This window comes from Globicephala melas, chromosome 6 (genome assembly GCF_963455315.2).
Source record: "Globicephala melas chromosome 6, mGloMel1.2, whole genome shotgun sequence".
NCBI lineage: Eukaryota > Metazoa > Chordata > Mammalia > Artiodactyla > Delphinidae > Globicephala > Globicephala melas.
Genome location: NC_083319.1, coordinates 106,674,976 through 106,697,604, shown reverse-complemented (window position 1 = coordinate 106,697,604; position 22,629 = coordinate 106,674,976). Strand labels below are relative to the sequence as shown.

At 45.3% G+C, this 22,629-nt stretch overlaps 2 protein-coding genes and 1 long non-coding RNA gene across 9 annotated transcripts in view; 1 reads left to right on the top strand and 2 right to left on the bottom strand.

Annotated features, from left to right (window-relative positions):
- PRSS55 (serine protease 55) overlaps window positions 1–22,629 on the bottom strand; it is a 62,179-nt gene that overhangs the window by 26,518 nt on the left and 13,032 nt on the right. The window lies entirely within an intron of this gene.
- Window positions 1,374–21,549, top strand: LOC132597428 (uncharacterized). The gene is made up of 4 exons (XR_009564193.1): window positions 1,374–1,541; window positions 11,761–11,841; window positions 19,096–19,141; window positions 21,127–21,549. It is a non-coding gene; the product is annotated as an uncharacterized lncRNA (long non-coding RNA).
- Window positions 3,017–3,606, bottom strand: LOC115864950 (large ribosomal subunit protein eL21-like). Its single transcript, XM_060300446.2, has one exon. The coding sequence runs from the start codon at window positions 3,548–3,550 to the stop codon at window positions 3,017–3,019; it is 534 nt and encodes a 177-aa protein (XP_060156429.1). The 5' UTR covers window positions 3,551–3,606.

Genomic DNA, 22,629 nt, shown 5'->3' with positions numbered 1-22,629 from the left:
GATTCCATATATATGTGTTAGCATAGGGTATTTGTTTTTCTCTTTCTGACTTACTTCACTCTGTAGGACAGACTCTAGGCCACCCACCTCACTACAAATAATTCAATTTCGTTTCTTTTTATGGCTGAGTAATATTCCATTGTATATATGTGCCACATCTTCTTTACATTCATCTGTCGATGGACACTTAGGTTGCTTCCATGTCCTGGCTATTGTAAACAGAGCTGCAATGAACATTGTGGTACATGACTCTTTTTGAATTATGGTTTTCTCAGGGTATACGCCCAGTAGTGGGATTGCTGGGTCGTATGGTAGTTCTAGTTTTAGTTTTTTAAGGAACCTCCATACTGTTCTCCATAGTGGCTGTATCAGTTTACATTCCCACCAACAGTGCAAGAGGGTTCCCTTTTCTCCACACCCTCTCCAGCATTTATTATTTGTAGATTTTTTGATGATGGCCATTCTGACTGGTGTGAGGTGATATCTCATTGTAGTTTTGATCTGCATTTCTCTAATGATTACTGATGTTGAGTATTCTTTCATGTGCTTCTTGGCCATCTGTATATCTTCTTTGGAGAAATGTCTATTTAGGTCTTCCGCCCATTTTTGGATTGGATTGTTTGTTTTTTTGATATTGAGCTGCATGAGCTGCTTGTAAATTCTGGAGATTAATCCTTTGTAAGTCGCTTCATTTGAAAATATTTTCTCCCATTCTGAGGGTTGTCTTTTCATCTTGTTTATGGTTTCCTTTGCTGGCAAGCAGATTCTTAACCACTGCGCCACCAGGGAAGCCTGGGGATGTGTTAATTTCTTCTTTCTTGCAGCCATCCACAGGTGGACAGGGTCCGGGTGTTTCCCTGAACAGAGGCACTTTGGTTAAACGTTCAGGCAGAGGGGCAGGGTTCCCTGAGGCTGGCCATCATGTATAGACAGTATCCTTTTAGTGAACAAAAGCTGTGGAAAGCAAAGGTTAAAGTAAAAGAAACATGTAGTCCGATTTCGCTCTTCCCTGTTACACACCTTCCCCTGACTTTGAACCCTGGCAGGATCAAAAGAGCAGCTTGAGCAGGGGGAGGGTGAGCAGAGCCAGAGGTGAGAGAAGACCCAGGCCCTAACCCGACCCAGGCCTGGAGGAGGTTTGATTTAAAGTCAGACTCCGCGCCCCCTGGAGGGTGATGAGGGCTTGGATGTTCTAATTCCTAAATTGAAACCTGGTTTGGGACTCAAGTGACTGTAGGTCTATTATCTAAGGATAATCCGAGGGTGTCCCTGGGGCTTTTCCATCTGGGCAGGACAAATCATCACCACTCAGGGGAGTTTAAAAGCCAGAGTGAGGCAAGACGGAAGCTCGTTGCCTTCACGGCCCACCCGGAACTTCATCGTTTCTCCATTTACAGCCGTTTGCGGAACAGCGACCGTGGAAATCTGACTCTATTTTACAAACCAGGGCAAGTCACTCAGGGAGGCAGACGCCTGGTACAACGGCGTGCCCATGCATCCCCGCCGCCCAGCGCTCACCACGGAAGTGATAAAGGTGAAAGGTGTGTCTTTTGTTGTTCATAACAAGCCCCTTTCGACCCCACCTGGGTTTGTGTTAAGGAGGTGACTTTTGAAAAGCCCCAAGGATGGGGGCTGGTTGCCAGGGGAACCAACCCGTGACGAGAGGGTTGGAACTTTCAGCCCCACCCCCTGACGTCTGGGGGAGGAGAGAGGGGCTGGAGGTTGACCTAACAAGTCATCGCAGGCTTTGAGATCTGGTTCCAGAGAATAGGAAAACTCACCAAAAGACCCAAAGCTCTTTAACGCCCAAGCAGGCACTAGAACACATGGCTCTCCAAGAGGTTCAGAGTTATGCTGGGAGGGGTGGGTACAGACAAGGGTGCCTGATATGGTGTCCCTTTAGTCTCCGCTGCAGAGACAATGCAGACGGGAGGATTGGGCTGTGCGGACGCCGCTGAGCCAGGCTGCCCTGTGTCCCCTGCTTCCTCTCTAACCCGGGGCTTACTGTGCTATCACCCAGGACCAGCTCTGCCATGCATTTGTGATGCCCCCACGGAAGCAGCTGCAGCTGGCATTTTGTCAGCTTTGGCCAGAGGCCCAGGCTGGGAAATTCTGGACTGGAATGAAAAGAAAATGCTGCAGCTTCTAATTCCACTGCTCACGGCACTCAGGGGACGTGCCCCGGAAGCTCCAGGTCTGTGCCAGTCTAAGCCAGAGTGGAGGATGGGGAGAAGCCTGCAACCTCTTACCTGGCTCCTATAGAGTTGATTTAGAGGCCCAAGGGGGTGCTAAGTCAGAGCAAGTGGCTCAGGAAATGAGGAGAGTACAGTTGATTAATCGAAGAAGATGTATTGGGCTCAGTGAACATGCCAGTTAAAATGATCCCCCAGTGTCTGGACCCAGAGTTCTGCAAGAACAGGGGACCTGGAGCAACAATTAGCAAGTGCTTTTGCTTCTCCAGTCTCCACTGCCCTCCTTGTAAACACATTAAGGATCTTTCTGGGCTCAGTACTCTGCGAGAAGCAGCAGAGTTGTGGTAGAATAAGGGCCTTATTAATTTAGAGCACCTTATTAGATTATGTAATCTCATAAACTGGGAAAAGTTTAAAGGGTATTGTGGGGAGCAAACGAGTTAACACAGCAGTTTCCAAAGCACGTTCTGTTAGAAACTGCATAGCAAAAAAGCTCTAAGATTAGACAGAATTTGGAAATGCTCCTTTCAGTACTTTTCCTTGGAGTCACGGTGGATATCCACATGTTAAAAGGTTCCGAGAAATCTCACAGTGAGAAAGTGGTTTAATTTTATTTAATCCGGTATTTCTGAAATGTATCTGCCCACAAGGCTACCCTTTACCCTAACTCCCAGCCTTATAAATAAGTAACATTTTCTAGTTATCCTTTTGAGAATGACCTGTTCGTATAGTTTTCCCATCATTTCTATTTGAGTGGGTATCGTAAGTCGACTGGCAGAACCTTTTTGATTTTAATGATATTAGCCCTTTGTCTCTTATGTGTGCTACAAAATCTTTTCTCCTAATTCTTTTTTTTTTTTTTTTCCACAGTCCAGGTCTTTTATGAATTCATAGGGAATGGGCTCCAACAGTTCAGGCTCCTTTCCATTGGTTCTCACGAAGTGTGCTTCTCTGGGTGGAGCAGGCTGGCGCTTCAGTTGAACCCAAGTACCTTTCTCTTTGGCTTCCTTCTTTTTCTGATCATTTTCCTTCACCCGTTTCAGGAAGCTATCCCGGCTCTTAGAGTGCTTAATATGCTCGATACGCACATTAATTCTCTTGGCAAGAATCTTGCCCTTAACTTGTTTGTTTACAATGATGCCAACAGCATGCTGGGTAACATTGTAGACTCTCCCAGTTTTGCCATGGTAACATTTGTGGGGCATTCCTTTTTGAACAGTGCCCATTCCCTTGATATCTACAATATCACCTTTCTTGTAGATTCGCATGTATGTGGCCAAAGGAACAACTCCATGTTTTCTAAAAGGCCTAGAGAACATGTAGCGGGTGCCCCTCCTCTTTCCCTTTGTGTTGGTCATTTTGGCGAATTACTGGAAGATGGCGGTTCCGGCCGAAAAGAACTCTCCTAATTCTTTAATACTCTTCCAATTCTATTTTGGACTAAACAAATCTTAAATTTATGTTAGAAGTTCAGCACTATTTTTACGTATGGTTCTTGGCTTTTATTTGATGTCTTAGAAGGACCTCTTCATTCCAAAATTATAAACACAGTCAGACCTGTAGCAGAGTGTAAGCTCTGAAATTAGACTGTCTGCTTTCTAATTACTTTTCCTCCAAGTACTTGCTATGGGACCTTAGAAGGAGTTTCTAAATATCTCTGCATTTCAGTTTCCCCGTCTGTAAAATGGCCATATTAGGGTTATTGCGAGGGTTAAATACGTACAAAGCTCAGAGGACAGTGCCAGACACTGTAAATACCAAACATTCGTTAGCTGTTATTATTCCTAAATGTTTATGATTTTGCTTCCTAATTTTACATTTCCCTGTCCCAAGTTGACATTATCGTATGTTATTTCCAAAAAGTTTTATTTTCATCTTTTACATTTAGATTTACAATTCGTTTGGTTTCAAATTTTGTATACAATATAAGGTAGAGTTCAAGATTAACCTTTTTTTTTTTTTTTAAAGAAAGTAACTGTAAAGAACCCCCATTAGGTTATCAGTGGATTTCTCAGAAGAAACTCTACAGGCCAGGAGAGAGTGAGGTGACATAGTCAAAGTGTCGTAAGATAAAATACACCGGCGAAGAATACTTTATCTGCCACAGTTATCCTTTAGATATGAAGGCGAAATAAAGGTTTTCCCAGAAAAACAAAAGCTAAGGGAGTTCACCCCCATTAGACCCAGCTTGCAAGAAATGCTAAAAGTTCTTCGTGCTGAAATAAAAAGATGCTACCTAGTGACATAAAAGTAAACGGAAGTACACAATACTCTAGCAAAGGTGAAAAACAGTCTGAATTAGAAAACTCTAACTCTATATTAGAATGGCTGTTAACCACTTATAGTATAAAGGCTAAAGGAAAAAGAGCATTAAACAGAACTATAGGTACTAACATTTCTCAGCGGATTCACAGGACAAAAAAAGGTAAATTGTGACATCAAAAATATAAAAGTCAAGGAGTAAAAGAGTGGAAACTTTATAGGCAAATGAAGATTAGGAGCTCTCAGCATAAGAAGGACTGTTTTATCTGGGAGATGTTTTATGTAAGCCCCATGGTAATCACAAAGCAGAAGTCCCGAAAGTAGAATCCCAAAGCATAAAAAAAGGGGAGACTGAGCAAATCACCATGGAAAACTACCACTTTACAAAGGTAGATAGAAACGAGGGAAAAAGAATGAAGATACAAAATAACCAGAAGGCAAACAATGACAGGAGTCAGTCCTTACATATCCATAAACACTCCAAATATAAATGGATTGAATTCACCAATCAAAAATCACAGAGTAGTGGGATGAATGAAAAAAAAACCGAGATCCAACTAAGTGCTGCCTATAGGAGACTCATTTCAGCTCAAAGGCTGAAAGTGAAGAGACAGAAAAGGATATTTCATGCAAGTGGAAACAAAAGGAAAGTGAGGGTACTCATATCCGAAAAAATAGATTTCAAGCCAAAAACAATAACAAAAGGCAAAGAATATAGTTTTGTTTTTAAAATATGTTTAATTTAATTCGATTCAATTTAATTTATTACTGATACATTGAAGTTTGAATCCAACATCACACTATTTGTGGCATCTCCTCCGCATTTCTTTTCCCTTTCTCTCTCCGGTTTTGTGTGCATGTGTGTGTGTGTGTGTGTGTGTGTGTGTGTGTTTTGGGGAAGTTGACAAAGATTACCTCTGTTACTTATTATCCATGTAATTATGTTAACAGTTAAAAATACACTCCAAAAACGTTTTCCTCTTCACCTCTGTCCCTCACACCCATGATACTCAAATTGTCATGTGTCATGTATGTGAAGCTTCTGCACCATATATCATTGCTTAGTATGTTACAGCAGCTCTTGAGGGATGAAATCTGTGGTTATTATTCCACATATACACTTACTTGCAGCCTGGTTTACTTCTGATGCACCCTTATTTCTAGGGTGCAGACCATTCAACTCCTAACTAAAGCCACGAATTCATGAGGTCCCTCGCCATTGATGGGTCCTGGGGTCCCCCTCCTCACTCTGCAAGGCTGTCAGAAGTACCGCCCAGCTTGTCAGATGACTCTCCACAAATTGTGCCCTCAAATTTGTTTCTCTTCCTAAATATTGGCCCATAACTCTTCACTAACTTTGCTGTCTAGTGCTTTCAAGCAAGTGATATTTTAACACTTTTATTTATCCTCAGCAAGAAAGTTGGTCCAAATTTCCTAGTCCATTTAACTGGTTTTAATTTTTCAATGCTATTATGTGTCTTTATTTTTTCTTTGTCTCTGCTAGTTCCTTTTTACTTCGTCCTTTTCTCTTATTTCATAGTGTTCCGCGTTTTCTTTAATGTCCTTGCATGATACACCTCTAACCTGTTTCTTCCCTCCTGGTAATAGCTAAACAAATATATTATTCATGTGTATTTTGCATATTCTGTTTCTCTTTTTGTAATATTTTTGCATGGTTTTAAAATATTTATTTATTTATTTATGGCTGCGTTGGGTCTTTGTTGCTGTGCACAGGATTTCTCCAGTTGCAGCGCGGGGGCCACTCTTCCCTGCGGTGCGTGGGCCTCTCGCTGCGGTGGCTTCTGTTGTGGAGCATGGGCTCCAGGCGCGTGGGCTTCAGTAATTGTGGCTCACGGGCTCTAGAGCGCAGGCTCAGTAGTTGTGGTGCATGGGCCCAGCTGCTTGGTGGCATGTGGGATCCTCCCAGACCAGGGCTCGAACCCGTGTCCCCTGCATTGGCAGGCGGATTCTTAACCACTGCGCCACCAGGGAAGCCCTTTTACATGGTGTTTATATATTTTTGCTGGTTTGCTTTTAACTTGCGGCCAGTTGCAGCAGACCTGCCTTCCACCTTATACTGTATAGATAGAAACTCATTGCTGCCTTTCCCTTTTTATATAAGCCTTTTCATAATCTTTTCTCTTTACCCAGAGGGCTGGATATTGATAATTTATAATATCTGTTCAGTCTGCCTGAGGAGAGTGGTGAGGGACTTGGGAGCATGACCAGTCTAGATCTGGAGTTATTTTATTGGATGCTTTCCCTATGAAGGGGGCCAGGGCAGGGGGTGAAGTTCCAACAGCTCAAATAAAATCTTTGCATGTGTAGGGGTATCCCTGGATTTCAGGAAGTTCTTTCCTCTTTGTGGTAATCTTGGAACTCAAAGCCTTTCTTACTTCCTGAGTTGGAATGTATTTTTTCTCTGCAAAGATAGCTCTAGTATCTGCTGTGAAGTTTAGTTGCCACTGACCATTAAGAAGACACGCCAGGGACTTCCCTGGTGGTCCAGTGGTTAAGACTCCACGCTTCCACTGCAGGAGGCTTGGGTTCGATCCCTGGTCGGGGAACTAAGAACCCACATGCCACACGGCGAGGCCAAAGGAAAAAAAAAAGCCATGTCAAAGGTGGGTGAAGGAAGTATCACATGGTTGGCTGTCATCTCCAGACTGTTCCAGGAGAGGTCAAGTAGCTCAAAAGAAGAAACTCTCTGTCCTTCCCTTCTCCCGCCTGGGCCACAGGCTCTTGCCCTCTGATCTGTGGATAGCAGTGGGAGTCTATGGATTTTTTTCACTTTGTTTACAGTATTCTGCACTGGGAGGAACTCTAGAATAGGCTGTGTATATTTTTTCTCAGCGTCTTCTTTCATTCTGATGAAATTATAAGGCCATAGTGTGAATATCCTCAGTTTGCTGCGCGAGTGTATTGTGTGAGTGAGTATGTATGAATGTATTTATAAGCCATCTTTCCTCCAAATTATTTTACAGTTCCAACAAAGCAACAGGAATATTACATCTTAAAAGTCAAACCACAAACCCAACTTTATTTGAAACTACTGAGTTTTATTGAAAATAGCTAAATATATTAACAAAGAGGCCGAGTAATCCAGCAGGATGGGGGTGGAGCTATGATAAATGAGCATTTGCATAAGGGAAGTGGAATAGAGATGCATTCCAGGGCCTGCAAACAATTGGGGGCGGGTTTCAGGCTGAGGCAGCATGAACAGTGCACAGCCAGTGGAAATCCTTGATAGCAAAGTCTCCTAGGATTTTACGCTCCTAAGGCAGAAAAGTAACAATGAGTTCTCATGGAGTCTAGTGTAAGGAACATATATAAAGTGTATGTTAGAATAGAGAGGTTGCGTCTTTCAGTACAAAGGGCTGTGTCCTGAGAAGCAACCCTGAAACAAGAATCCCAAGTGCTACAGTGGCCAGAACTGTGTACTGAAGGCCAATTTTCAGTGATTCTAGAATGCCTGGCTTCAATTCCTGGTTCTAGCACTTACTAGCTGTGTGGCTGTGAGAAAGTTAACTTTACCTCTCTGTGCCTGTTACTTATTCTGCGAAATGAAGATAATAATATATAGAACCCAACTCACGAGTGAGAATGAAAGGAGTTAATATGTATAATATAAAGAACGTAGAATAGTGTCTAATCCGCAGAAAGTGTTAGCTGTTACTGTTGTAATGACCAGGTCTGTCGGCTCCCTGAAGAAGAGGCTGGGCTAGATTTGATGGATAGTCTATGTGGAAGGACTAGCATTGAACTAGGAATGAGTAGACCTGGGTTTGAAGCCCAAATTTGCTACTAAGGTCATACATATATCTAGTTGCTTTTCAATAAATATTTCTTAAGTGAAGGAATGAATGAATAATTGATAGATCTTCACCACTACTCCAGGTTTAACCAGTTCAAGAGAGAGAGTACAGGATGTTTCGAGGTTCATGGCTACCAAACTAAGACTTTCTGATTCGATTCCCTAAACCAGATGTCCAGAGCACAACTTGAAGATCTAAAAAGCTAAGACTGAGATAGATAACAGAAAATACTAAACAAAATCATGGGTAGTGAACCCTTGTACAGAATTCCTCCAAAAGGTTGTATAAGCTGAAATTATGAAGTGCTCAAAACATTTAGGAAATGTAGAGCGTTTTTGTTCACTCATTTATTCAACAAACATCTATTGAATTCTGAACACGTTCAAAGACCGTGCTAAATATTAGCAATGCAAAGATGGCAAGATATGGCTTATATCCACGGCACATTTATAGTGCAGTCGGGGAGACATGTCAACAGGTAATTAACACAATGTGGTGAGTGCCCTATGGAAGCATTTTCAAGGTGCTTTGGAACCACAGAGCAGAAAGTAACTGCTGAAGGCTACGTAGTTTCCCAGGTGGATAAAGGATGTATCTAAGGCAAAGAGAAAAGAACTGCAAAGGCAGGAAGGCAAAGAAGAAGGTCATTGTGGCCCCAGATGTGAAAATAATTAAGGCTGACTCACAGCACGGCCAAGGCATTGGGGAGTAGTGAGAAGTGAGGCCGGAAACGTAATTGGATCACGCCAGATCACTACGGGTCGACGTGTCATGCCGAGGATTGGGACTTTGCTCTGTTTAGGGTCATTGGAAGGGGCCATCCCAGGGTGTTGAGAAGAAAATGAGCAAGGTCATGTTGAGGTGCTGGAAAGAGAACTGAGACAGCCGCGTGCAAGGTACAAGTTGGAACAAGAAGACGGTGAGGTACCAGAGCCCAGGATGATAGTAAGAAGACCATCGCCAAGGTCCTAAAAAGAGATGCTGAATTGAAGCCAAAACAGGAGGAGATGGCGGCCAGGACCGAATCTGCCCGGGGTCAAGAGTCTGGGTATGGGGGAATGTTGGGGTGGCAGGGACTGTGTGGAAGAAGTGACAGCTCCAGGCGGGGCAGAGAAGATCTGTGGGCAAGATGGGCCAGAGCTAATTTATGTTCCCTGTATCCCCACATTCACCCGGGAAGAGAAATGTTCAGAACAACGGACTTGAAGTACAATATTCTGACAGCGGAGGAGCAGCAAAAAAAAAAAAAAAAAAAAAAATGACAGTGCCAGTTTCTGGAAAGTGACATCTCCTAAAATAAATAGCTCCTAATTTATTGTCATAAGCTCAGGGTACTCAGCCAACTCTTTTCATTTCATTTTAAACATTTTGTCAGCATTAGACAGGAAGCGAATGTTGATCATTTGTTCACATGCTCCTAGTTGTAGAGCTCTCATTAGTGATTTAGGCAAAATACATTAATTCAGCCATTGCAACCAGTTACCTGACATGTTCTTAAACGTGGTGGCAACAAACCCAGAGGATTGAAATAAAGTCTGGATGAAGGATTCAAGCACTGAATTCTGATTTACTTTAAATCTCTGAAGATAAGAACAAACATTTGTCTCAGATACTGTATGTGAGGCAGCCAGAGTATATAGAAGGATGCCTACCACTGAGTGTCAATGTAAGAAGCCAACCTGAAACAAGCCTGGGGTATCTGGAAGAGCTGTGCTGAAATATTGCCGTGTATCCACCCAAAACGACCTTTGGGGCGTGTGACGGGTGGGTATCCATACGTGTGTGCTCACCTGAGAATGTGAGAGAGTCTGAGGGGGTGGACGAGACGGTGGGGAGGAGAGAAGGAGGTCAAGGGCAAAGGTGAGAGAAAGGGACCCTTCAAACTGATTTATGTATTGAATTTAATTTATTTATTTTTGCAGTTTAAACATTTTTTTTATTGGAGTCTAGTTGATTTACAATGTTGTGTTAGTTTCTCCTGTACAGCAAAGTGAATCAGTTATACATATACATCTATCCACTCTTTTATTTTTTTAGATTCTTTTCCCATAGAGGCCATTACAGAGTACTGAGTAGAGTTCCCTGTGCTACACAGCAGGTTCTTATTAGTTATCTCTTTTATATACACTAGTGCGTATATGTCAATCCCAATCTCCCAGTTTATCCCTCCCCCTCTTATCCCCTGGTAACCGTAAGTTTGTTTTCTACATCCGTGACGCTACTTCTGTTTTGTAAATAAGTTCATTTATACCCTCTTTTTTTAGAGTCCACATATAAGCAATATCATATGATATTTGTCTCTCTGCATCTGACTTACTTCACTCAGTATGACAATCTCTAGGTCCATCCATGTTGCTGCAAGTGGCATTATTTTGTTCTTTTTTTATGGCTGAGTAATATTTCAAGTCTGGATTCCAAAATTCAGAGACAATATGAAAACCAGGGGCAAGGGATGAGATAAGAAATATCCAGCCTGAATCAACCGAAGAAGGCCACTGGGTAAACTCTTCCTATGAAGTGTTGGATGAGAAGCATTAGAGCAAATGATACAGCTGATTTGGCTAAGGAGGGACTCCAGAGATTACTGATGTTCTTATGCTATGTCAGAGGCAACCATGACAGATGGACTTGGGCAGATTCCTTAAAGAGAAGCTCCTCTAATAATTTTTTTAGCAAAGGGAATGACTTTCTAAGCACCTAAGGGAAAATTTATAAACGAAAAGTTTTGACCCAACAACACATTTTAATTTCCTGAATGTCAGACAAAAGAAATTGACCAATTGGGTAAAGTAATTACAATATTTTTTCAGATAAAGAATTACTATTCCTAATATCTAGATAGCTTTTTACAAAAACAGTTAGTAAATAGCATACCTCAGCTCCCTCCACGCACCTGCCCCCCAGCCATCAGTCCACCTGCACCCGGGAAGGATGCTCCAGCCCAGCTGTACTCTGCAGGGGCGTTTCCTGCATGGGTAGTAATAGGGACTAGCAAATGTCTGCCTTCTCTTGGGCTGCAAAGTGAGTTGTGAATCCCAACCTTGCGGAGGGACTCCCCTGCCAGGTTTGGTCCTTCCTTTCTTCCCTGACCCTGAGATATTCTTGGAGTCCTCTTGACCCTTTGTAGTTACTCCTCTGCTGTAGTTTATAATTCTTGATATTAAGCTCTCCCTGCTCCAGTCCTGCACGGCTCCTGTTTCCTGAACGGACCCTGCGCATCTTTGACACTTCTCGGTTGCCACCAACACTTTCATAGCTTCTGATGGATCTCCACCCTGACCTCCCCAGATCTCACAGCTCTTCCTGAATGTGAGGGACAGACAGTAAAGGAGGTGTGCCTGGCTGGTGCTGTCTGAGGTCTATCCCCCCTGCACCAGCTCACTTCACTCAGCTCCATCACCGGTCTTAGCTGGGAAGATGCTGGGAATACGGGATAAGAAGGATTTCTCAGCGCTGCTCATGTGCAAATGGCTCTTTCTTTTCCCTTTCAGATGAAGCTCCATGTGGCTACAGACCCAAGTTTTCAAACTCAACATTGGAACAAGTCCACGGACTGTTTGAAGTCCAGGAAGGTGAGTTCCCACGGCAAGTGAGACACCTCTGTGGAGGCTCAGTCATACGTCGGTGGTGGGTTCTGAGGGCTGCACAGTGCTTCTCAAGAACTCTGTAAGTTCCTGACGCGTTGTCTTAGTTTCCATCAGGTCTCCTCAACATATTGTCTGGGCTGGGTAGCTTAGTGGGTTAGTGCACAAGGTTTGTGAAGCCATGGGTGCTACACCAAGTGTGTTCCCATTGGCTGCGTACTGGAAAGTATCTGCTCTACACCTACTCTCTCCTCTGAGGTGAACCATATCCGAAGGTTGGCTGCTAGCTGCGACTATGCACCCAGTACTGGAAAATCAGTACAAAGCTTCTATTCCCCTGCCTGCCATCTGTGTAGACAACGTATTGTATTCATTCACCGTACACATCCAGGCTACCGTGTGCTGCTCTAAGTGATGGCGATATGGTGGTTGACAAGACAGTCAAGACCCCTGTGGTCAAGGAGCTCACAGTCTATTCCCACTACGTTTTGATGGGGAAGTCTCCCTGGGCTGGCTGTTCACTAGCTCAGAGTTCTGCCTGAGGTTAGACCCCTGGCTACTGCCGCCTACGTATGGTATGTGCCTTCCCTTTTGAACCCACAGAAAGCCCACGTTTAGGTTTCCCTGGGCTAGATAGCATGATGCTTTGGAAGACTCAGGTCTGAATTTTGGCCTCACTACTCTAGCTTTGGGATTCTGACCTAGCTCCTTCACCTTCTTCTCCTGCACCTTTTCTCATCTGTAGCATGACAGTAATGCCGCCGTCAAATAAGTTATGTGGATTAAACGAAATGAGATTACACACGTAAAGTCCTTAGTAGAAACCTGGAACACAGAAGAATCTCAAAACATGAGAATGATGGTCATTTTTTTTAGTACCCAGAAGCATTACAGAAAGAAAGTTTGGATTCTTCCTTCCTGGGCTGTTTTATAATCGCATCTCCCCAGCTGTTTACCATCGGATGAAGCTCACGTAGATCACCATCCTGAGATAACTCTGAGACAGTGATTCCCCAACCAAGCATAGTCATCAATTACTCTGATCCTTTCCCAAGGCACCAGGCTGGCCAGACAAGGATGCGGGAGTGGGATGAGGAGAAGGCCAGAAGCTCCTCTAGGGTCAAGGTTGTTTCCTTCCTACAAGATGGCACTTACAGGTGTGCCGTCTTCCTGGTTTCTCCACTGGCCTGGCAGAGACTGATTCAGAAGTGGGGCTGTTCTGAACCTCTGCACAGGAACAAAGCATGGCTGTGAAGAGGTGGTAGGGTCAAGGAGAAAGGTCATTCCAGGTTCACCTGGCAGGGGCTGGGGTGAGGGTTTGGTAGGCTGCTCCCAGAGGGAGCGAGCTTCCCAAAAGGAAGTAGAAATATAAGCAGAAATGAAGGAACCACTTATTGGAGATGCTAGAGAGGAGACTAAGTGGGCGTTGCATTACATCACCTCTAAGGCCTTCCTGCTCTGTGAGTCTGTGACTTGCTGAGCGTTTGCATCCTTCCAGGGCCTCCTCCCTCATCACTGGTGGGCCCGTCACTCTCAGTGGTTGCTGCAGTGCTCATTCTCACTCTAGCTCCCTCAGTTTTCCAGATCAAAATGATAACTTAAACATGTACCTGGAGAAGCTGAGAGTGGTGCAGATTAACTGGAGAGAATGCAGCCAGAGGGTAGACCAGCTCTCCAGGAACACGCTTTGTGCCTGGAAAGAACTGGGCACCAAAGGCAATTGCCGGGTACTCAGCCCCTGCTTCAGCCCCATCCTCCACACGCCCCACCATGTTCTGGGTTCCCAGAGGAGGGAAGGCCCTAGCCCATGCCACCAGGACCCTCTTACTCTGCCCTCTTGTTAGAAGTACTGTTGATTGCTCCAGACTGTTCCTTCTCCCTTTTCTCATTCTCAGGGAGACAGTGGGGCACCTATGGTCTGTATTATCTATGGAAACCAGAGGATCTTCCTAGTGGGTATCTTCAGTTGGGGCATAAGATCTGACTTCAGGGGGAGGAGGCCTGGTATGTTTGTGTCTGTGGCTCAATTTCTTCCGTGGATCCAGGAAGAGATAGAAAAGGAGGGGAAAGCCTATATCATCTCAGGAGCCCAGAGAAGTTCCCTGCCTCGTGTTCTGCAGTACCCCTTATGGTTAGGTTTGGGGTCTCAAATGCTGCTTACCACCATATTTACTGGTGATAAATCAGGTCACTAAGCTTTGGACCCACACTTTCTTCTCCTCCTCCTTCTCCCTTCTCCCTGCCCATCCTTACACAAGCATTTATGGAGCATCAACTATAGGTTAGCCCCTATGCTAGACCCTGGAAGATAGTCACGGACTCAGTTCTCCATGAGAACTAAAAAGAAACAATGGCCTTTGACAAGGAGGTCAAGAAGGCTTTAGGACAGCGTTGGAAAACCAACCTCGAGAAATCACTTCCTGTTTCTGGGCCTTGGTTTCTCTATCTATGAAGAAGGAGATTTGGTCAGATGAGTCCTAAGCTCTTTCATCACTCTGACGTTCTGAATAACTTCTACTTTCTCTCATGGTACACAACACTACCTAGCTAACAACGGGCTTTAATACCATCAGCTCAGTGCTTAACGGGGACCCAAACACAGGGAGCTCCATTTCCCATTACAAATGCTTTAATCTCCTGGGCTATTCAGGAAAGAAAGTCTATGGTAGACTCAGGATCAGGGGTTTCTTGTCCTGTGTGGAGTTGAAAGTAGGCAGATTATGACTTGGGACCTAGAGACCACACGTTTCTTTCCCTCCCTTTAATAGATCCAAACAAGGTTAGGGTAATAAGGTGGCTTGGCCTCAACATCTGCCCTTTCGTACCCGTGGATAACTGAATGAGGGTCACTGTGGAGTGGCCAAAGCCATGACTCATCAAGTGAGAAAGGATAAAAATCCAAGGACAAGAAAGCAAGCAGGTCCTTTCACTGAGAGGAACCAGAACAGTTTATGTGGCCAGACTGAAATACAAAGGATATGAATTTGTTTTCAGAAAACTGCGAGGCAACTATTAAATACAGAATGGATAAACAACAGGGTCCTAATGCATAGCAGAGGGAACTCTAGTCAACATCCTGTGATAAACCATAATGGAAAAGAATATGAAAAAGAATGCATATATCTGTATAACTAAATCACTTTGCTGTACAGCAGAGATTAATACAACACTGTAAGTCAACTATACTTTAATTAAAAAAAAGATTATGTCCCCATGTTAGATATTGACATTGTGTGGAGTGACTGGCAAGCCAGAATGAGAGAGGTATAGACTGTTATGAATCTGAAACAATCTGTCTTTGGCAGCAGAGAAGTCCTATTTGTAAAACAATTCCTGCCGTGCCACAGAGTCCTAGTAAAGAGTGAGTACCTAGTCATGGGACACCAATTAACTATGTGACCTGGAGCTGCCCTTCATCACCCACCAAGTCACATGGTTTGACAGGCCACCAACACTCTAGCTTCTGATGGACATTTAGGAATGGGCTCAAGCAAGTCTAAGTGAGTTGTATGAACACACTGCCCCGCACGTCACCTACATCTGTTGCCACAAAGCTTCTCTCTTAGCTTATAAATTGACTTAACGAGAGGCCCTGTGCCAGCTGATGATAGAGGGAAACTCCTCAGTCCTGGTTCTGCTCAAGGTTAGCACTGCATGATGTGGTGCAGGGAAATACCTCTGCGGGCAGAGCTTTGAATGGTGCACTTGACCATCTCATTTCTATGAAGAAATAGGTGATGTGAGGTAAGGCCTCCTGGGCAGCGATGAATAGGTTGGCTGGTTGGTCAAGCGCTTGGAAGGAGAAAGACTGGGAGATTGAAAATAAGAAGGTCTAGGGGAGAGGCATGTGGATGGACCTGAGAAGAGACCTCTGTGCTTTGCATCAGTGCCCATTAGGAAGCATTCACTGCAGGGGAGGTTCAAAGCAATGAGGAAGATCAGTACTCACAATGGTGGCCTGTGTAAGCCACAGTAAGAAACTGATCCTACCTCATGGCCCGCTATACATGTACACACATACACACGGAGCTAAAGTTTCATGAAACAATACATGTCCTTCCTTCCTACATGCTAATTACAACCCACTAAATTGATACTGTGACTCAATAATAGGATGTGAAATGAGTCATCATTCGAAAAATACTGACGGAAATCAATCCTACCCTTCACTTTACTTTAAGGATACTGAGCTCTACAGAAGGCAAGGTTTTGCTAAAGGTTATTAACAGATCCAGGACTAAAATTCATATTTCTGACTCTCAGATCAATTTATTTTCTGTGTTTTAGTAAACATCTATGAAGGCTAAAATTCAACAAATATCCTTTAAAATGCATAGCTGAGCCTACAGGAAAGGAAATGTTTAGGGAACCAAAATCAAAACAGAAGTAAGAGTCCAGAGTCGTTATGCAGACTAAAAAGCCAACCAGAGGTATAAATCCTGACTCTTGGGTTTTACTGGTCATGTAGGGCAGTGGTCCCCAACCTTTTTGGCACCAGGGACTGGTTTTGTGGAAGACAAGTTTTCCACGGACCGGAGGGGGTATGGTTTGGGGATGATTCAACCGCATTACATTTATTGTGCACTTTAGTTCTATTATTCCATTGTAATATATAATGAAATAATTATACATGGTAAGAGCAGTGAATCCCACGGGCACGAGCATGTTGCCTCACTTCTGTTGCATTATAACCAGCTGATCAGAAGTTGCGCCCAGTGGAAAACCATATGATGAGTAACTAGGCATTTAGTGGGGTGGCAGAAGCTTTGTGAGCAGGGAAGACACAGCCATATACAGAATAAAGGCCTGTTTCTATGATGAACAATGACTGCTTACTCCACAAGGGAAGAAGTCAAGTGTTATCAACCTCCCACGAGATGGGTTATGTGTTACATCATCCTCAGCCTGCAGACGATGTGGCCACAACAGGGTCTTTCAAGGATGCTGAGACTCCTTATGGAAATGTACTTGTCAATGCCTCATTTAACATGGTGTCCTCAGGACTCATCTAAGGGATGGAGTTAGGGGGCGGGTGAAAAGGTCACACTTAATACATCCATTCTGACATTCCTATCCAAGATTTTGTGTTCCTTCTTTTATGTTCTACAGAAGAATTCTGTTTAATGTAGGCCATTTATTTTTGTCCAGGGTTTTAGTCTGTCAACTAAACAAACAGAGCCATTTCTAGCTGCTCCGGATAATCCATCTGAACGCAGATTTTCTCTTAAGTGCACCCAAATTGATAAATGTGGCCAAATCACATTTTGCTTTATCCTTTGTTTAACTCCCTTAGAATCTCTTCTCCCACACGATCCTCCGGTGTCTACAAACATGCATGAGCAGAATGTCGCAGTTCTTCTAATGTGTATAATGTCTTCTGCGGGGTCGGATGAACTGATCCCCTATGAAGTCTATTGTGATGGCTCTATTTATGGTTCTGACTGCCCTGAGAGGTGGTAGGGATGGGTTATGGGGAGAATCAGCACCCCCTGGGAAAGTATTTCAGTTAAGTCATTACAAAGTCTTCATGGAAAAGGAGACTAGCCTTCCCAGAAAGGGGTAGAAGGGCTGCTTCTGATAGGAACGGAAGCTCAGTGGGATTTGAGGTTTTATTTTATATTTATTTTTGGCCGCACTGTGCAGCATGTGGGGATCTTAGTCCCCCGACCGGGGATTGAACCCGCACCCCCTGCCTTGGAAGGCGAAGTCCCAACCACTGGACCGCCAGGGAGGTCCCGGTATTTGAGGTTTTAAAGTACACTAATTCATCTTAATCCATCCAAATACTCCATTGCCATTTTCTTGGTCACCTTCTTTTCCAATGAATCACCTTTCATGTAAGCACCTAAAGAAGTCATGAATTCAAGTTATGTTGTCATTCTGCTACCTGCAGGAAGAACTCTGGGCCTGATTTTTGATACAGTAGATGAGAGATTCTTTTAGGGCAGTTGTAGAAACTTCTCTGGGCCTTAGATGATGCCTTTGAGTTGAAAATGTAAAACTCCAATATTATTGTTGCTGTTTTTCTGGTAAACTTTCCATTGCATTTGGTGACAGTAGCCCTGTACTTATCTCTTCCACCAGAAAGTTCTATTGCAAAAACCACTTGTTCTCCTTTAACAGGATTCCAAGAACGACAGGTAATAATTTGAGAGACTGTTTTGACACTGCATACCCTGGACTCCCAGAATCGCATTTTCCACCAGTGACGAGGTCATTACTGCCTTCAAATCAAATCAGGCCTGACAAGGAATCTTCAATTCCCATCTTTGCAGTTGTATTTCCCGAAACCACTTTCAATACCAAATAACTGTATCAGTCAGGATTCTATCAGGAAAATAGAAAATACTCTATGTATCTCAAACTGAAAGGGATATAGTACATAGAGATGGATGCTTACAGAACCATTAAAAGGGTTTGAGTGCAAAGACCAGGAAAAACAGTTGCTTGCTTCGAGAAGCTCTGTAAGTCTCAGGAATCATAGGAACTCACTGCTAATGATCTTATTATTCTCTGCAGCATTAGAGTAACAACTTGCCTGAGGACATCCAAAGTTAATGGCAAAACCTCACAACTGTCTTCTGCTGAAATCTGCATGCCTGTGTACAGTGCTAAGGGAAGACAATGTTTCTGTCTTCTGCCTCCTAAAACTCACCTGAGAATCTAAATTTGAAGCCTGTTGGGACTCTGAGAAACGTGACCAGCTTTCAGCATCTACAATTCTTAGGACAGTTTAGAAAGGCAGAGATGGGGCTACACATCAAGATACAATATCTGGCACACTGATAAGCTAAATGTGGAAAAGAGACGAGCAACCCCTCAAATAGTCCTATGAGAATTAAGCGAGATGACACCTGCAAAGTCCTAAGCACAGTATATTATATATGTGTAACTTAAGTGCTTGACATTTTAAGTTTTTGGTTGCTGAGTCATCCATTCTGAAAGACATCCATCCTGAATAAACATATTGCCAGCTGTACGACACGGCCACCAGCAGAACAGCCAGATAAGGAATCAGGCTGGTGAAGGTCCTCACCCATGAAGGTCTTTTCCAGAAAGCCCCGGGTAACCTACATAACTGCTTGAGTGACCTATTTCTTCCTTCCTGCACCCTAATTCCTGGTTGCGTGCTTTAAATTAGTCAATAAAGAATGAACTTGTGAGACCCTAGACACCCTACCTTCAACCCTAATAAAAGCAGATCCCCGGATCTGTTATCTCTCTTTCTCTCTCTCCCTGCAGCCTGGTTGTGTGGCCCCTCAGGTGTGCTGTGTGCCCTCCAGGACCTGTGAGTAATAAATCTTGTTCCACAAAGTTCCCTGATGGTTTTTGCTGAAGCACATCCTGCAATCCTAATACGAACCACAAAGGCTGGTCGCGCCACACACTGGGGGAGATATCCGCGGGGGCTGGCTGCAAGTAATATGGTCTGGACGAGTGCCACCAGCGTTCCTAGCTGACAGCCTGGCTATCAATAGGCTGAGACCAACATATCACCAGGAAAAGCCTTACTGGGCAGCTGGCTATCTTTACCCGTCCTGAAATAAGAATGGCTCACAGCTTTCAATCCTATTCTCTGGGAGGGAGCAGGAGACGATGCTGCGCAGTAATTTTCCATTTGTCCCCATTTTACCACTACAAATGCACTGGCTGTCCTTCCCTGAGTCCCGGGAGGCTGGTTCCTCAGGACTGGTCACCTGGGGGATCCTAAACGTCACGTGGCTTGCCCCGGGCAATGGGAGGCACTGGCAGGCACGAGGTAGGAAGGGAAGGGGTTGGGGTATTTCTTCCCTGTCCCTTCTGGTTGGGGCCACTGGGCTGCCAGTGGCAGGGTCCCTCCTTGACCCAGTTCCTGCCAGGATCTCTCCTCCGTACCTGCCGTTCTCACTGGATTCCAGCAACTAGACTTTCTGTCCCTGTCCCTGTGGCTGAAGGCTGTGGCCAGTCTCTGAAATGCCCTCCTGCACGGGGACACTTTACGATCGACGCCCACAGCTCTCTGTCCCTTCATGAAAGTAGCTTCATTTCAACTTTCTGAGTGGAATTCGACCTCCTTCTGGGACCCTCTCGAATCCCTCTGCTCAGGGCCATCTTCCTAAACACCCCAGCCCTGAGGGTTTGGAGCCATCAGCCTCCTTGTTCCACCTCAGTGGGCTGGATGGAAATTCAGAAAGTCACGACAGGGCTCAGCACAAGGTCAGGCCATCGATTCATGCTGGACTCAAAGACTAGACCCACCCGCCCTTCCTGGCAGATGTGAGGACTCCATCCCCATGAGCCACCGGGCCGTCAGCAGTTCCCTTACTGGGGACACAAGTCCAAGGTCCCACCGCGCACCCCTGTCCAAAATGGAATCAGTGAACCTGGGTCGCGTCTCTGCTGCCTTGCGCTCAGATACCCCGAGCAGCCTGTACCAGGAAAGAAATAGGGCACAGCTGAAATCCAAAAGGGAAAGGAAACGGGCTAAGATCCATGGGGAACAATGACGAGTTCTTCATCCGTCTCCTGCCCCAAATAGCTCTGCTCTCCTCCCCCACTGGTGTTTACATGTGTTCCTTGCCTGGCAGCAGATGCCACCAGGCCTTAAACTGGGTCACAGAGGGCGGTGAGAGACCGACCAGGCCCTCAGGCCACGTCCTCCCCTGCCCTCACTCCCCAGAGGCTCCAGCCTGGAGCGGCAGAGCCCGGACCCCAGGTGGCCCCTGCCCTCCAGGCCTCCTGGCGGGGTCCCTGCTGCCCAGAGCCACAGCCGGCGAGGGGGGTCCTCTGTCCAGCCTGTGAGGGGGCAGAGGGGTCGGCATTGGGTGCTCCTGCAGCCTCCCCGCCCCCTCCTGCCCCGCCATCCCCTCTCACCGCAGCCAGGCACCAATCCCCTCAGGGACCCCAGCCTCCCCAGGGCAGCCGGGGAGCCACACGGCCCTGCTGCTTCCCCTGCAAACAGGGTGGCTTCATACAGACCCACAGGGCCCAAACCAGGGCTCCCGACACCCACGGGGGCAGAGGTGGTGTAGAGGGTAGAGCATAACTTACAGTCAGAACCAAACCCAATCAAACCCAATCAAACCCAACCTGGATTTCAGACCCCAGCGCCCTGGGGCACACGAAGGGAGATGGCTGCCCAGAATAACCCAGCAGGGAAGTGGCCGAGCCCGGGCCCCAAGGACCGCTGCGCACCCCCAGCCACGTGTCTGCCCCTCCCATCCTGACCTCCTGGCCCTCCTCCTTCCCGGGATCCCTGCGCTTCAGGTCCTCATGGCGCCTTTCCCTCCACAGGTTCTGTCAGAGCACGGCTTTGGCCTGATCACCACCGACATCCGGGAGGGACAGACTTTCTACTACGCAGAGGATTACCACCAGCAGTACCTGAGCAAGATCCCCAACGGGTACTGCGGCCTCGGGGGCACCGGAGTGTCCTGCCCATGGAGTATTTATTATGGACCCAGAATTCACATGCTGGAACCCTATCCCCCAGTGTGTCTGTATTTGTTGATGGGGCCACTAAGGAAGAAATTAAGGTTAAATGAGGTCATAAGGGTGGGGCCCTGATCCTATAGGATTAGTGTCCTTACAAGAAGGCATAGCAGAGTGGTCTCTCTCCGTCCATGAGCCTGTACTGAGGCCGTAAGAGGACACAGTGAAAAGGCAGTGTTCTGCAAACAGGGAAGAGAGGCCTCACCAGGAACTGGGTAGGCTGTCACCTTGATCTTGGACTTTCAGCCTCCAGAACTGTGAGAAAATAAATTTTTGTTGTGTAAGCCAGCAGTCTATGGTATTTTGTTATGGCAGCCTGAGCAGACTAAGCCAGAATTAAAATGGAATCTCTCCCCACGTGGTCAGCCCTTGAGATCACAACAAAAACACTTTCAATAAAGCCGGCAATTCTTTTGTGGTTCACAGTGGCTTTTTGAAGTGCACAAAGGCATTTTTAAAAAGTCTGGTTTTTGACATATAATTTAAATTTAGTAAATTACCTTTTTAAGGGGTATGGGTCCACGAATTCTGACAAGTGCAAGATGGCTATGTAACCACCACCACAGTCAAGACACAGAACTTTTCACCACCGCAGAAAGTTCCGCGGTGCCCCTTGGAACTCACCCCCTTCCCCAAGTCCCAGCCCCTGGTGACAACTGATGTGCTATCTCTGCCTGTCTGTGCATCATACTGAAGGTAGCAGTTATCCAGCTTCTTCAACTCAGCAGAAGGCACTGGAGGTTCATGGTTATAGCATGTGGTCTGCAGTCGGTGGTCTGCTCCTTTCTATTGCAGAGGACTATTGCTGTTGTCTGGATGGACCACCGGCTATCCACTCAACTGACAGACACGTAGGGTGTTAGTTTTTAGTACTTATGGATAAAAACACCATAAACATTGTGTACGGGTCTTGGTGTGGACATGTGTCTTCATGCAATGGTATTTTGATAAAAATGTGAATTCATGCACATATGTGCTGGGAGATTTGGGGATTCTTTGGGATCTGAATGAAGATCATGCATATGCTGTGTTATCCTGTTCAGAACTCTGGGGCCAGCCATGGAAGCCACGTGGTTAAGCCTGGTGACCTTGGGAATTCTTTATCTATGCCCTGTTCCACCTCATATGAACATGTGCCCTCCAGGGCCCCAAAGTTTGCAAACACTTATAGCTGCAATGAAATGTTTCTATCTGCTGAGCTCAAATTCGTGTTGTTTTCTAAAGAACAGAGATAAGGAGGCTGTGTCTCCCATTTCAGGCCCCCTCCTGGCAGAGAAAAGATATGTTAGGTTGATGAATTCTAAT